The following is a 17,090-nucleotide window of genomic DNA, read 5'->3' as shown; positions in this document are numbered from 1 at the left end:
ACTCTTCCCCCATTGAAGTGCAGCACACTTCAGCTAAAGCTTTGCAAACAGCACCACTCTCTCCTCTGTCATAGGTTTCCATTCAAAATATATTTCTGTAGTTGCTTCTCAATCCAAACCATCTTTTGCATGCATCTTTTCGTAGAAGTCATAAACCTGAATCTTGATCTCTCCACCCCTATCTGCAATTTCTCAACAAACAAGATTGTGGAAGGGATTCCCTCTTTAATCTCAATATCTTCCTCCTCAAGACTACCTTTGTGATGTCCAAGGCTTTGTAGTCCGCCAGTCCTCTGGGATCTCCATATGTGCTTCCATTTGTCCCTGTTGCCGTGCACCTGCATTGCTTGCAATAAATATCAATCATATGTTGAATTTCAACCATCTCTGCTTGTTGGTTGGATTTCCTCTTCTTCCATGACCTCTTGAGTGTCCAACCATTGATGTAATTTAGGATATTTGCCTGCTACCACTTGATACAGCAGTGGGCTATGAAAGTTGCACTCCTGCAGCCTAATACAGAATTCCAGCAGCAATCCAAACAGAAAAAAGCCAAAGAATGCTAAGAAATAAAAGAGGGAATTAAACCACATGAGTCTCGAGGGATTGTGACCATAACAGCAAAATCATGTTTGAATTTTTGTTACTGAGTTCTGGTGAAAATACTGAAGCTACAGCCTTTAGGAGAGGATTTTATGAGTTACAGAAAACCCTAAAATCCCAGCCCTTAATCTCCTGTGAGAGCCTTTATTGCAGCTCTCTATTTGACGGCTAGGACAAGATAATGCCAAGCAAAATACTCAAAAGACATAAATGCCTCTAAAAATAATGAATTACTACAGCAGTATGAACGGTACTGCTACGGTAATGCGAGCAGTAATCTCTAATGGGCAGTAAGTCTGGACTTTTTTGCTGTCCTTTTGGAGTTTCATGCTTGCACCTCACTTTCATTCCATAAAATCCAAAGGAAGATAGCAGCGCAAAAAACACTGCCACAGCACTTTAGGGCCTGTGTAGTATCATCATGTTTTCTATTTTCTGTTTTCTGTTTTCGCTGCCATACAGTGAAGAACAGATTAAGACAATGCATTTATTTAAGTTGCTAGTTTTCTATTTATGTAGTCGATTTTCAGCTATTTTCTAAAATCTTGAAAACAGGATTTTATGATTTTCAATTGTTTTGCCTTTTCTGCAGTACTTTAATATCCAGAATTATTATGGGCCCATTTAGTTGTGGAAAATGTTTTCTGTTTTCCATCATTTAGTTTTCCAAAGAATTATAAAAAAATTTAGCTTATTTTTTAATTTTTTATTAAAAATGTAGAACCTAAAGATTTGTTTAAATTTGCAAATTAATTTTTATTTTTTATTTCTATGTTTCAAAATAATCACAAAAATTACATTATTTTCCAAATTTCCAAAATTTGTATAAGGTAATATTCAGAATCATGGATTTTGGGGCTACTTTTCTATATGAATTTGGAAAGTTGGAAAACAAGGTGGCATTTTTGTAATTTTGAAAAATTCAAAATCAAAAGTAAAACTATTTTTACAAGATAATAGTGTCAAAACTATTTATTGATGTTTATTTCATATAAATGTTGAAGAAAATAAAAAAAATTGGTTTTTTTTTTTAATTTTTTGGAAAACTAAAATGGAAAATGAAAATTGTTTTCCACAACTAAATGGGACCTATCCATTTTATACATAATTTTAATTAAAATTAAATTAAAATCGCCATTTAAATTAAAATATGACTAAACTTAAAATTTCCTTAAAATTTCAAAAATTTGAAAAAAAATAAAAATAAAATTCCTTTAAAAAAATAAATTTTCTAAATTTCAAGTTACATGTACAATAGGAATGTTCTAGTGGCACTAAAAAGTGAGCTTTGTAATATAATAATTAAGTAAAATAATTACAATAATTTCTATTTTTTATTGTAATATTTTTAATTCGTATTCTTTTTGTATTTTTAAACTATTTTAATCATATTTTTTAGTTTTTTTTTTTGTTTTTTGCACAATTTTTTTTTACAGTGATACCTGTCCCTTTGGCTTTCTTACTCTTGCTAAAACCCCAACACCCCTTAAAATGCCACTCATAGCATGAGTAGTCACCCTCTTCTCACTAGAAAAGGAAAAATGCTTACACCAAAGCTTTGTAGACCAACTGAGTGATAAGAAGCAAATGCTAATTTGAGAATGAAGAAACGATTGCTGATTTGTCTCATTTGATGCTGAGCACATTAATAAATATCTGAGCTAATTGCTTTAGTAGGCTTTCTCACTTGTGACAAGTCATTAGTATTAGTTTTGTCAAGAACCGAAGTGCAGGTGAGTGCTTAATTTTTAGAGGGAACTTAGGGCCTTTATGATTGTGGAAAACATTTTTATTTTACATTTTCATTTTTTCTAAAATAAAATTATAAAAGATGCCAACTTATTTTTCAGTTTTCTAACATTTGGTGTACAAAAGCTGGAAAATGACTTTTTATTGTTTTCCATATTTTCTATACAACTGCTAGAAATTTAGAAAACAAGGTGGCATTTTGGTTATTCTTTGGGAAATTGAAACTGAAAAATGAAAACTGTTTTCCGCAACAGAACATGCCCTTAGCTTTCCAAATAAATTTTCCCAAAGAACAAGTACGTGATGCCAGGAAAAATAACAAATGGAGCAGAAGAGATTTAAATGAAAAGACACCAGATTATCCCCTAGCCAGGTATGAGCCAAGGATGAGGAACAAACAAATCAAGAACAAAGAAGAAGTTAACAAGTTCATTCACTTTTCTTTCTTTAAGATTCCAAAAAAAGAAGAAAAGCAAATCATATGTCAAAGAATTCCCTTCCAAGGAATAAAAAGAAACAAATGGAGCATTATATAGGTATGCAGGTCCAAAAAAGATGGGAAGCAAAGCCTACAAAGAAGCTTCTCCAACCCAAGAATTGTCCCAAAAGTGAATTGATATACCCGTGCTCACCTTGTATCAAGTATTTCTGACCCAAGAATTTCCCAAAAAGATTTGAGTTATTGCCAACCTTCTATTGAGTAAGTGGAAAGAAAAGGTGAGAAACTTGCAAAGTAAACTTCCAGGGTATCACCTGGGTCGTATAAACATTATCACTGGCATCCCACCTATTGTATTGAGGACTATAGTTACTATTTAAGTATTAATAACCTTGTGCCTAATGGAATATATTTTCAAAGGAGATCTTCACAACCTTTCCCACTAGAAAAATGTTTTTAGATGCCAAACACCCTTTTGTCTTAGGCTGTCCAATCACCTCCCAGCTAACTAAGTGTTTCTTCTTACCATCATGGGTCCCAAACCATAAAAAAATATCTCATCATCCACCCCAACCTCTTAGATGTATCCTAAAAATGGGTAGAAAATAAATGAGGAATACTTGGAATACAAACGCTGGTAAGTGCAATGCATCCACCCAAGAATATTTTAGCTTGCTTCCCCTTGCTTAAAAAATTTTGGGTCCATTATTCTTTATAAAAGGCATGACATGGAGCCAAAGTATGGGTTGTTGAATATTTTATTTAAACCTGTTTGTGCCCTCCTCTTTTGGAACATTCTTGCGCTTGATTTCACACGTCCTTACCTAACATGACAGAGCTACTCAGTATTTTCCAGAATTGATAAAATTGAAATTTGAGAAGTATTTATGCACCTTTTTCTTACATAATGGTGATAGTTCTATTTAGAATTAACATTTTAACTGCATATAGTGCACCTTTTAAGGCACGTTTTCTAATCCACATTTTTCGATTGTTGATCCACTTCCTCATCTGCCACTTCTGCGTTGTGTAGTGCTTATAATGCTGTTGTTGTGTTGATTCTGTGGTTTTAAGTTTTTGATGAGGCAGTGACAATTCACAAGAACCTGATGGCAACTTGCTTAACATACGCTCAAGGATGTTGGCAATTTTTAATCAGACATTAGTATTGCTTGTGTGGAGTTCGTATATATGTTATATTTTTGTTGTAATGCTATTAATATTTGGATACATATATTTTTACTTTATGCAATCCCATCTACATCTTGTAAATGCTGATCTTATTATGTTATCTTTCTCAGCTTGTAATGGTTGTTGATGCACGCGATCCCCTGTTCTATCGCTGCCCCGATCTTGAGGTAATGTGTTCATATTTTTCTTTAGATTGTACTGGCTACTCAGAAGGTAAGAGGGAGATGACATAGCCGAGGGATGCATCCTGAAAATATGTTCCCTGGAGTGTTTGACCTGATTTGGTCTTTTGATCCTTTTTATTTTATTTTATTTTTTTTAATGATGAAATTGAGGGGAATATATTAGCACATGAGGAATATGTGACAAATGCAAAGGCTGGCATAGCTGTACATCATCAAAAGTAGTGGAAAGAACCTATCAGTGTTTTCTAACTCCTAAACATCTACCGTTAATGTCAAATAAGATGTAATGAAATACAGGATCCACAGGAAAGGGAAGATGGTCAAACAATAAAGAGTTTCTGGTGCTCCAAACATGACAAACTGAAGCTACCTAAGCCAACTTGCCAATTGTATCAGAGATGTTAGTACCCAGAGAAGAAATCCAAGCAAATTCCTCATCCCTATTAGAAGATCTCCTTTGATAGTTTAAAGCTTCTGTGGCTTTGTGATAATCTCTGTTAGCATTGTGACAAAAAAGAGGTGGTTTCTACCTTCAGGAATTTCATTTCAAAGTAAACAAGGAGAATCTGCTTTCCCCCATGAGTATAGTTTGTCCAAGTTAATCAATGGGTCAGGGGTAACCAGCCAAAAAATAAAAGAATGCTTGGGGATGTAGTACTTAAAAAAAATTGAGGCTGTTTCACTGTCAATTTTTTGAATGCTAAATGATTCCAAGTGGAAAAGAATGAGAATGAGCCTGTAGTGTTAAACTCCCAGTAAACTTCATCATCAACAGTAATCCCAGGGAGAAAATCAAATTTAGATCTATATTTATTCAGTGTCTCTTGCATTGTTTCATGACCCAAATTCAACAGAAATATGAGGACCAATATGCTAAATAGAAGGACTAAGTGGATGCCAGTTATCATAGAAGCGAAAAATATCTCTACCATTGCCTAAGATATTTCTGAAGCAAGCATCAGCTGCTGGTCTTGATTTGAGAATCCTTTCCCAGGTCCAGGTGTGTTTATTTTTTCCTTAAATTTTAGAGAGGGGGGGGGGGGGGGGGGAGGAGTGGGTGGGTTTGGTTTATAGCACAAATGCTTTTTCCTCTCAACTTATATGAATATTCTATAAAAAAACTCATTATGTGAATGTTCCTCTCAATGTTTTTTATGGGTACCCAAGCTAAAGCTACCCCTAAAAAGGACTTGGAAGTACAAATATTCCAACACATTTTGAAGGCTGATGCTGCATTCCATTCAGAAACTAGTTTTAAAACCGAATCCACCCTCATTAGTAGTTTACAAGCATCATGCCACTTTACTTTCTACAGCATCTTCCAATCATTGCCCTACTACAACAAAACCTTGAATTTATTATCCAAACCATCTACAACTGCCTGAGGAAGAAATAAAGCAGAAAACTAATACCCTTGAATGCATAAGAAAGAATTTTGTGGGTCCAATTATGAATGGTTGAAGAGATCCTCTCAATTAAATGATCACAGTCTTGCTTAAAAAAAAAAAAGAAAACCAAGATATTAAAGTCCCTTCATTAAACTCATTTGCTACAAGTAAAAAAGACCAAGACTGGAAGGGATTCAAAGGAGGGGCAGAATTCAAATTCCACGTGGTCAAATGGGCCTTGATGAAAAATTAGCTCAGGAGGCTTGGGTTTAAAGTCCCTTCACATCTTCTATAAAACCCTTCTTGGAAAATGGTTGTGGAGATTCATGACTGAGAAAGATCACCTTTGGTGGAAAATCATTGCCATGAAATATGGGCTTGCATACAGTGAGTGGATCTCCTGGGCCGGCAGAGGACCATACGGCACAGGGGTGTGGAAATCATTAGGAAAGGCTGGAATGACTTTTTCTCCTTTATTAGATTCCAAGTGGGGAATGGAGATAACATTTATTTTTGGCATGATGTGTGGAGTAATTCAGAGGCTCTCAGTGTCTCATTCCAGCCATTTACGACATGGCTTGTGATAAAATGCATGCATAAGTCAACACCTTCAAGCGTCAATTCATGGTTTTTTCTGGAATGTCCGCTTTTATAAAAATGTGGAAGATGGGGAACTCCACCAGCTCACAAATTTTTTCAGTTATCTTTAGAAGATCCAATTTCAAAATACTTATGACATTCCTGTTTTGTCCTTGGATAAGAAGGGGGTCTTCATTGTCAGATCCTTCTACAGGAAGCTTTTTCGCTGGGAGTCGAACAACATTCACTCTCCTCAGTCTCAAATATGGAAGATGGCTTCTCCTTCTAAGGTTGCCTTAGGAAGCAGCTCATGGTAAGATCTTGATCTTGGACAACTTGCAGAGAAGGGGGTTCTCCATTGCCGACAGATGTGCCCTTTGCAAGGTTAAGGTAGAATTAGTAGACCCATCTTTCTCCATTGTCCCTGGTGCAGAAATCTTGGGAATGTGGCTTTGACTCTTATCGGACAAAGGTGGGTTACCACTAGGCCTGTTGGAGGGGAGCTTTGGGCCTAGAGAGGGATTCGGGCAGCAAAGGAAAAGAGAAAGGCTTTGTCTCTCATTCCTCTTGCAATTTTCTGGTGTGTTTGGAAAAAAGGAACATAAGAGTATTCAAAAAATTCAATCTTAATGCTTCAGTTCAGCAGGGAGCAGTGGTTTACTGATGTCACTGGTTGGCAGAGTGGACTTGTAGCAAATGAGTTTGATGTAATTTTTTATTTTTGTGACACCCTTCGGGGTGGTTGATTTCTTGTACTTTGGGTTAGCATCCCCTTGATGCCCTCTTAGTATACTATTTTTATATCAATTATTTTTTTAACTGATTGAGTACCTTCAGTAACTTGCAGAACTCGAAGGATTTCTTGCTTTACAGAAACTGAAATTCCAAAGCAAAACATTTTAGACTTTGAATGGTTGGATTTCAAACTTGAGAGTACATAAAACAAAGTCAAAGCATGTTTTGGTAGTAAGCAGACTTTAAAACCCCATGAGCAAAAATAATGTAGTCATCAGCAAAACAAATGTTACCAATGCCAAGTTTACTGCACTTGCTATGGAACCTTGGATCTCAATGAGTAGCCTTCAAACATTTTCGGTTTTGGCACCTTTGTTCCTTTATACTCCATAGTATTAGAGTTTCCTAGGCAAGAACCATCAAGTTCATATTGGCAGTTAGATCCACCATCTGAGCTAGTAAAGTTTCTACTGTCGTGTGGAGGTTCTGTGACATCTCCACCTAAAAACCCTATTGATGCTATTGTGATCCCTCCAATGCATCAATGCGATCAGCAAGTTTGGCTATCTCTGTGACCATATTGTTGGCTGTCTCAGCTTGTGCTTCTAGTGCTTCAATTCTCTCAGTATTGGTTGGCATGGTCTCTCACCGATGCTGAACACAATCTCATAATACAAAGGCAACTGAATTCACATAGCAATAAACCGGGCTCTGATGCCAATTATCATGGGCCAAGCACTTTCACACCTTGTGAAGGGCTGTGCATCAGTTGCTGAACACATATTGCTTAGGGAGGTGGGGTGTTAGTGAATTATGTTGCTTCATTGTTTATTACTTGCTTGCTATGCTTTCATGAATTGCGTACTGATTCTGCTTACTTTTCATTCAACTGTTGTGAATGTGTTCTCAGGGTAAACTGCTGTAATCTTTCGGTGACTAGTTAAGAAGAGTGCTTTTGCTAGTGCTGCACGACCCTTGACCAGGTGTTAAGGGTTCGGTCTGTGACACTGGGTAAGTGTAGTCAGTGAGTCTAGTAGCAGTAGATTATGAGATTAGAGTGGAAAAAGGTAGATTATGAAATTGAAGTGGGAAATCTAAGTCAGATATTGTTAAAAATCATCAAGGTAGGTGTGAAACAGACTGAAGGCTTTTGATAAGGTAAATTTTTGGGTCTCTATTGTGTTATGAGAAGGAAGCCCGAAGCCATGGGTCTATTGATTGAACTTGAGAAAAAATGTTGGCACTAACAATAAGGATAGAAGCAGGGGAACAAGTCCACAGAAAAGATATGGCAGAAAAATAAAAATATTGGAGTGGTCTGTCAGCCTTGCTTAGGAAAAAGTCAGGGAGCAAACTTGGTGGGATTGCATGGGGAGCAAGAAACAGAAAGACAAATATCAACAAGGTGCAATCTAATCTCCTGGTCCTGGAATGTCAGGGGCTTCACGACCCTGATGAGAGGAAGGATGTCAAAGGATTCCTAAAGAAATGAAAGCTGAATGCATTGTGCTTGCAGGAAACTAAAATGGATAAGGTCTGGAGGGGACTGTTTCAGGCCATTTGGTGTGGGAGGGTAGATTTGGTTGCTTTGGAGGGGGAGGCTCTGTGCCTGGAATTCTTATTATTTGGAACAATTGAAGCATCCATAAAGTGGAAGTGTAGGTAGGCAAGCATGCTTTTTGTGTTTGGCTGAGTCCTAAGTGAACTGTAGTAGATGGGCATTTTCTGGCGTCTGTTTATCAGTGGATGACAGAGCTAAAAAATGAACATTGAGATGACCTCTATTAAATAAGGCTAAAATTGGAGCTATCCAACGTACCCATGTTATTCGCTTTTAGAACAAGAGGAGAGGCTAGGCAGGAAGTCACCCGCAATGACACCATCCTAAAATGTGTGGAGCTGAGGAGGACTGACTTAGATCCCTCATATTTATTCTCATCTTGTTGAAGCTCTTTTGTGCACTTTGTCTATAGCTTCCCAACCTATTCATTTCTCTCTTTAGAGTTCCCGCAGGGGTGACCCCAAGGTTAGAGAAGCTCCAAAGAGACTTTTTTGGGAGGCAAGGAGGATGAAAGGAAGTTCTAAATTGGGAAACTCTGTGCTCTCCTGCTAATTGGGATGGTTGGGGCTTAGATATTTGCAGAATTTCTGTAAAGGTCTGTCCCTTGTTGTTACTGAGGTGTACTATGGAGCTTGACAGTTTCTGGGAAATGGTTTTTATTTATTTATTTTACATTATTATTTTTTTGATAACAAAAGAAGAGATTTTATTGATAAGAGGAGAATTACAAAGGAGAAAAAGCTTTCTCCTGTCCAAATTCTGGAATAATCCAGAAAAAAATAAACCAATCAAACAAAAAAACTTGAAAAAGAAGTAATATTCAGAGCAGAATATTCTTCCATTCTTGCTGAACCTTCCGAAAAACTAACTTCCTTGAAGCAACTGAAACCAACACACCATATGAGGCCAGGTGATGAACCTTCTCCCACACCAGCTGCCCATTCAATTTTCTCCCTTAATAAATTTGTGCATTGCGCTCCAACCATAATCCCCACGACACTGCAATAATAGTGCAGTACGCTCCAACCATGGTCATTTTGACAACTATGGGAAAATAAAGGGGGGCTGGTGAATGGAGTTTAGAATTTCTCATGGCAATTGCCATTTTGAATGAACTGTAAAGGAGATTGAGGTGGGTATCGGCAAGGTCTTAAATTTCAATTTTGACTCAAATTTCGAAGCTCCCAAAGTATGGAAATTTCAACATAAATTTTGATTTTGATTTGAAAAAATAACGAAAATCAGTAGTAAAGCATGAAATTCTTTGTGAAACTTTAGAAATGATTAACAAACATGATAATGTAAGTTTTAGGACAAATATATTACAAGTTGAATACATCTATGTTGTGTATGAGGTGGAAAAGTTGTAATATAGTATGTGTATCAAACATATTTGTAAGATAATGTACAATAAACATATTCAGCTCATACAAATGAAATTCATAAATCATTTAAATATTATTTATTATATAAATAATGATAACTCAGACATAAATGGTTAAATAAAATGCTGCTGTAAGTTTATTTTTTCATATAATTTCAAAAGCATTGTAATAATATTTTGTTTTGATACAAATAAATAAAATAAATTAAAAGGGAAATTTCATTTCACTCCTAAATCTCTTATTTGAATTCCAAGGAAATTTCATTGTATACTTAAAATTTTGACAAGTTTCGCTGAAATTTCGAGATTTCAATAAATTTTGGGATGATTCGTTGAGATTTCGATGGAAATTATGCAAGATGGAAATCGACTGCCATTTCGATTTCAAGGGTGATGGGAACCGGAAATTTTGATGGAAATTTCATGGAAATTTAAGACCATGGGTATCGATAATTGGATCAGATTTTGGTTGTATGTTTGATGCGATGATGTGGCCCTTGAGGAAGGTTTTCAGCTCTGTTCTGGAGGCAGAGATATTGGTGTCTTCTATTTTATTTTATTTTTTTTGTTGTTGGGGGGGCGGTGGGGGGCATAGAGTTGATTGCAATTTGTTAGATTACTACTTTACCTAAAAGCTTAAGGTCTTAGGCTGTGGGCCAACAATGTATAACAAACCCAAACGCCCCCCAATTGCTTGTGGAGAGACAAACCAATGATGAATAAGACCATTACAGAAATGAGATAGTTTTGAACCACACACAATAAATGTAGGCAACAAGAAGAGAGGCCTTCTGGTAACCATGCATTCGAGACCATGTTAAATTACCACTTTACCTAAAAGCTTGAGTTAGGTTGTTGCCAATGAATTTTTTTTTTCTTTTTATTTTTTATTCTTTTATTTTGTTTGCGGTGAGGAGGGGACAAAGGATGATTTCATTAGATAAGGAAGAATATACAAAAGGTAGAATAAGAAACTCGTAAACAAAAGAAAGAAAAATGAGAGAAAACAAAAGGAAAAAACAACAATCAAAAACTAAAGAAGCAAGTCAATCCTGTTGGATGTCAAAGAATCTTACTCTAAAGCGAGTGGCACCAGCACATGAAAGCTATGTTACATAATGAATCTTGTCCCACCCCCAACAATCAAAAACTAAAGAAGCAAGTCATTCCTGTTGGATGTCAAAGAATCTTGCTCTAAAGCGAGTGGCACCAGCACAAGAAAGCTATGTTACACAATGAATCTTGTCCCATAACAAAGAGATTCAAATTCAAACCCACCCACCCCCCCGCGCGTGTAGTCGTGCCACAATGCTCACATCACTGTGAAAACGGTACATCTCTGTAAAGCAACTGCATCTTTTCATTTACAAAATCAAAATAAGAAATGACCAACAAATCCTCCACCTTCATGGGGGCAAACCCAACTTTCTCCCAATAAACCAAAAAGCTTATTCCACGTCTTCCAAGAAAAATTGCAGTGCAAAAAACAAATGAGAAACTGTTTCTTAACTGTCAAAAACATAATGAGCACACACTGGGAGAAAGTGCCTTAAAATCCTACTCCATAACAGATTGTTGGTGTTAACTCTATTGAGAACAACCAGCAAAATGGAACAATGTTGTATACTTAACATAATTTAAGTTTTAGAAGGTGGATGTATGGTTGGGAAATGGAACAAATCTTTGCACTTCTGAACATACTTAACAATACAAGATTTAGAGCCGACAAAGGGGATAGAATAAAATGGATGGCTGCAGATCTTCCAAAATTTTGGTCCAAAAGTCTTACCAAAGTTCAAGCAGTGACAGAAGGGAGATGTGATTCCCATGGACGGCCATTTGGAAGGCTGGAGCTTCCAAACAGGTGGCCTTTTTTGCTTGGTGGTGGCTTGGAATGCAATTTTGCATTGTAGAAGAAGTAGAGAACTTTGAAATCCAGTTTGGCATTTCGGTAATGTTTTGGCATGAAGGCTTATGCTTTTTCGTACTAGGGGCCTTTCTAGTTGCTGGAAGCTTACGGGCATGGATCAAAGGACGAGGAAGGTTTTGAAAGTGGTTTTTTGTATTTTTGTGCATTTGGAGGGAGAGAAATAGGAGAGCCTTTGAAGGGGAAGATCACAGGAGCTTCCAATTCAAAAGTTTTCTTTGAACTCCTTTTTTTTTTTTTCCTGGCAGTTTATTTGGATTTCTCGCTCTAATGTTCTTGACTAAATCCAAAGAAGGCAAATCTTACAAACAAGTGACTGCAAACTATATGCCAAACTTTATTACTCTAAAAGTACCAAAATACCTTCCCTTTGTTCATAATAATGTTCATAGTAATCTGAATACGAATAGTATCCCAAATAAACTGAATATTTTTGTTCGCTTTGCTCATTGGGAATGGCAAAACATTAGGTGTGGGCTAGGAAAACTGGAAAACTGATCCAAACTGCAAAATAGAACCAAGAAACAGGTTAACCTTTTTTATTTTTTTGTGTTTTTTTTGTTTGTTTTTTTAAAGTTTGGAATTACTTCAGTTTTTTTTTGATTTTTTTGTTATTGGTCTGGTTTCAGTTTAACAATCTCAAAAACCAAGGTTAACCGAACTGAACCAAAATCTTATAAATTTTTAAAATATATACTATGTAAATACAGATTATATATATGTATGTATTTACATACATATATATGTGTGTGTGTGTGTGTCTATATAATTATTTTTTGAACATGTAAAGTATAATTTTAAAACTATATGGTTAGTTTCAGTTAACTGTTGGATGTTAGCCTAAACTATTGGTCAATTGAAATTCTGTCAAAAAGCTCAATTTCAGTTTAAACATTTTGAGTGTTTGGTTTGGTTAACCAAACCATGCCTAGTGCTGCATGACATAGCTATTCTAATGTTATTTCAATAACACAAGCAGTAAATGCTCAAAATGTTCATAATGATATATGTTATTTGATCATCATAATCAAAAGAAATAACAATATTTATGATAATAAAAAGAATATTTTTAATAATAATTATTTAAATAATAAATAATTATCAGAATATATATCTTTTTGGATAGAAAAAGAACTTCATTTACAGGAAGGAGAAGAATTTACAAGGATTGGAGGATAAGATATCCTCCAAAAAGAAACAAAAAACAGTTACAATAAGCACCTCCCTCCAATTCCTCTGAAGATCAGATAATAACCTCCCAACCCCCCTCACTCCCTTTCACCCCTCCAAAAAAAGAACCAAAAGAATGAGCCTGAAAGGAAGCAAGGAAAATAATTTTATCCCATAAAAGACAATAGGGAGTGTTTTTGCCATTAAAATACTTGCATTCCTTTTGATCCATGAAGTCTAAAAAAGGGCAAGACAGCATCTCTCCATAAGGCAAGCCCTTTCTTTCTCCTCCCAAAACCTCTATACCACACCAACAAGAAAGTATCAACAGTCCAAGATAGCGCCAAAATGCCTTGCCAGAAACTGAAAACAGAAGGACCCAAAGCCGCTTAGCCCAATAGGAAGCAAGGAAAACAACTTTATCCCATAAAAGACGAGGGAGGTTTTTTGCCATTAAGAATTTGCTTTCCTTTCAATCCACAAAGTCCAAAGAAGGGCAGAGACTGCCCATCTCCATAAGGCCAGCCCTATCTTGCTCCTCCCAAAACCTTTGTACTGCACCAACAGAAAAGTATCAATGAGGTAGCACCAAAGTCTCGTCAAAAACTGAAACCAAAAGGGCCCAAAGTTGCTTAGTCACCTGACAGTGAAGAAATAAGTGATCAGTAGTTCGATTGTCTTGAAACATATAAAACAGATATTCAGGCTGATAGCCATATAAGGTCTCCTCAACTGCGACATGTCATTAGTATTAAGCCTATAAAGGGCCAATGTCCAAATGAAAACCCTGCTTTTGAAAGGAACCTTTGCCACGAAGAGGAGAAGTATTCAGGGATCTGATGAGATTAGAAAAGAAAGATTGTAGAAAAAGAGCCAGAGGTATACCCTATCCAAATCCTTGATTCATATCTCACCTGAGTAAAAGAATCCAGCACACTTAAAAAAAATGGTTATATCACAACAACAACAACAACAACCACAACAAACATTGTCATCATCATCATCATCATCATCAATAACAAGCAATTTCCTCCAAGAGCAATGAATAGTAGGGATTGTCCCATCAAGTTGGATTCAGGCAGGAGTCTAAGATTACCTATGAGAGAGGTGGGTATTCAATACCCATGTTTTGTCTACCTTGCATTCCCATATAACTCGAGATGCTGTCAATGTAGAATTCCCATAAATTCCCAAGCATGGACATCTAACATTCCAGAGACCATATTCCCTTGCTACTCAAGTCAAAGGCTCAAAGCTTTCTAAATACTATCCTAGTCAATGCAGAAATCAACTGAGGTTGTGTTTGGGATCACAGATTTTGGGTTTTGGATTTGGATTTTTATGAATTTAAATGGAATTTTATATTACATTTTGTTCAAATCCACACAAATCCAACTCCCAAATCCGAACTCCAAGCTCCCCAAACAAACCCAATAAGTGATTCCTAAAACTCAAAATAGGAAATAGGAAGTCTGTCAAAATCTTCAAAACAAAAAGGAAAATACATGCACAGCCCCCCCTCCCCCCTACCAAAAATTTAAAACCTCTTAGAATAAGAAATTGGTAACAAAGAAGATGTTCTAAATTTCTCAACTAAATCCAGATAAGACATCCTGCAACCAAGCAACTTCTAAACTTTATTAATCCATGAAAGTACCAAAAATGTCTCCTTTGATGATGTATGAACCTGCACATTCAAAATTCTGAATTCTTTTTCAGAAAAGAACTTACTTCCGATGTGAATATAATGGAGTTATTTCGTTTTGTTGATTATTTACATGATCTTCAAGTTGTCTTCATCTTTGTTTTTTTCCTTAAGTGTGAAATAGAAGGATGAAAAATTGGATATGTCTGCACCTCTTTCAGAATCGACTTTAACAAATATTTAGCTTTATTCTTTTCCACAGGGTGATTAATTGAGAAGTGGGCAGTATGGATATGATAGTTTAATTCTTATTTAAATTCAGGTATATGCAAGAGAGATTGATGAACACAAAAGGACACTGCTTCTCATTAACAAGGCGGATCTTTTACCATTTTCTGTCAGGTCAGTGTCTAATCTATGCCTCTGCTGCTGCCAATCAAGTCTCCAGTTTTTTCATTTTTTAGAAGCAATTGCGGCTTCAGTTTTTCATCTCTTGAAGGTTTTTGACTTTTTTTATTGCAATGGTTTCTGGCTTAGTGGCTCATGTAACGACTTCCCATAGGGGAGGTTGGTTTGTGCGTGCATGTGTATGTAAGGGTTTGTGCATGCTTTTCTATAAAGAAAAAAAAAAGGAGGTTTATGTTGTTTGGCATCATCTGCAGGGAGAGATGGGCAAAGTACTTTCGCATCAATGAGATTCTGTTTGTATTCTGGTCTGCTAAAGCTGCTTCTGCACTTTTGGAAGGAAAAAAGATTAGTGCTTTGTGGCAGATGGAAAGTAGCCAGCATGAGGTGGATGATGTTGATACAAGAATATATGGCAGGGATGAGCTTTTAGCCCGTCTACAGTCTGAGGCTGAGGAAATAGCCATGATGAGGAGGAACTCTGGCTCTAGTAGTTCGGGCTTATCTCATGCAAATGTTTCAGGAGATACGGTATCTAAACATGTGGTTGTAGGATTTGTGGGATACCCAAATGTGGGCAAGAGCTCCACTATCAATGCTTTGGTAGGTGAGAAACGAACAGGTGTCACGTCTACTCCGGGGAAGACAAAGCATTTCCAAACATTGATAATAAGTGATGAGCTGACATTATGCGACTGCCCTGGTTTAGTGTTCCCGTCCTTTTCAAGCTCAAGACATGAGATGATTGCTTGTGGGGTTTTGCCAATTGATCGGATGACTGAGCACAGGGAAGCTGTACAGGTTGTGGCCAATAAAGTCCCAAGAAATGTCATTGAGGGTGTCTACAAGATATCATTGCCGAAACCCAAGCCATATGAGTCACAATCTAGGCCCCCCCCTTCATCAGAGCTTTTGAGGGCTTATTGTGCCTCTCGTGGGTATGTTGCTTCAAGTGGACTGCCTGATGAAACTAGAGCTGCTCGCCAAATTTTGAAGGATTATATTGATGGAAAGCTGCCACACTTTGAACTGCCTCCTGAAACCTCAGCAGTGAAAGGTGGGTTGGAAGATATGGCAGGACCCAACTTGTCTGAAATGCATGATGATCCATCAGATACTGAAAATTGTGAAGGTGAAGGAACGTCCAGCTTTGAAGATGTGCTGAATGACCTGAATTCATTTGACATGGCTAATGGACTAGCTTCCAGGACAGTTGCCATCAAGAAAAAGCAACCAAAAGAATCTCATAAACAACACAAAAAGCCTCAGAGGAAGAAGGATCGCTCATGGAGGGTCGGTAATGATGACGGTGATGGAATGCCGGTTGTAAGAGTGTTCCAAAAACCAGTAAACACTGGTCCTGCAAAGACTGGATGAGGCTGCAGGCATACAAGTTACTCTCTCCGGCTAAATCATGCTTCATCAGCAAACGTATAATGGCTACAGTGGTACTAGTTAGAGAATATTTGTAATGGCATATAGAAGTAACTTATTTGGCCTTTTAGTTTATATCAAATTAGTTTTCCTTGTTAAGAAAAAGTTGATTATTTGAGTTGTAAGTTATACAAGCCATTTTCATAAGTCATCACAAATGATGATGGCTGCAAGTTGTTAAGTTAATGGATGCTGGTGTGGGAACCCTCCTTTCTATACACCAGACAGGAGAGGAGAGCAAAAGCATGAGACGCATTATCTATATGGCTTTTTTTAGCACTCGTGCAGTTTGAGTGTGATTGTGCTTGAAAAGAGATCACTTGCATTTGTGCTACCCTTTTTGTTGCTGTCTTATTTGATGAGATAATTTGGCTAGTGAAAATTTGTATTTTATGGTGGATGAGTAGGGCTCTCATGAATGTATGCATGCCATGCAACGTCCTCTTAATTGGTTTTTTTTTCTTAAAAAATTAGCTTAAAGACCGTGAGGATTAAGAGGAAAAGCTTCATCTCAGAGATGAGAAACAGCCCATTCAAAATTTGCTGTTGTCATTAATAGATGGTTTACTGGTACCGAATGGGCGATGGGCTTGCGGATCCAAGTTTTAATAGTTTATTGTTTAATATTTTGTCATCACAACATGTGGAGTTCAAGGGGTAGAGGAAGGTGGCGCATTACCTGATTGGCCAATACA

At 36.8% G+C, this 17,090-nt stretch overlaps 1 protein-coding gene across 1 annotated transcript in view; it reads left to right on the top strand.

Annotated features, from left to right (window-relative positions):
• Positions 1–16,729, top strand: part of LOC131149009 (GTPase LSG1-2) — a 38,938-nt gene extending 22,209 nt beyond the window's left edge. Inside the window, exons 5-7 of the mRNA XM_058099043.1 lie at positions 4,093–4,149; positions 14,879–14,958; positions 15,219–16,729. Coding sequence (XP_057955026.1) covers positions 4,093–4,149; positions 14,879–14,958; positions 15,219–16,338 — 1,257 coding nt within the window. The 3' untranslated portion in view covers positions 16,339–16,729. The remainder of the gene's footprint in view (positions 1–4,092; positions 4,150–14,878; positions 14,959–15,218) is intronic.
• Positions 16,730–17,090: the final 361 nt, after the last annotated feature.

Source organism: Malania oleifera, chromosome 2, assembly GCF_029873635.1.
Source record: "Malania oleifera isolate guangnan ecotype guangnan chromosome 2, ASM2987363v1, whole genome shotgun sequence".
NCBI lineage: Eukaryota > Viridiplantae > Streptophyta > Magnoliopsida > Santalales > Ximeniaceae > Malania > Malania oleifera.
Note: the sequence above shows the minus strand (reverse complement) of the source record. Positions and strands in the feature narration are given on the sequence as shown.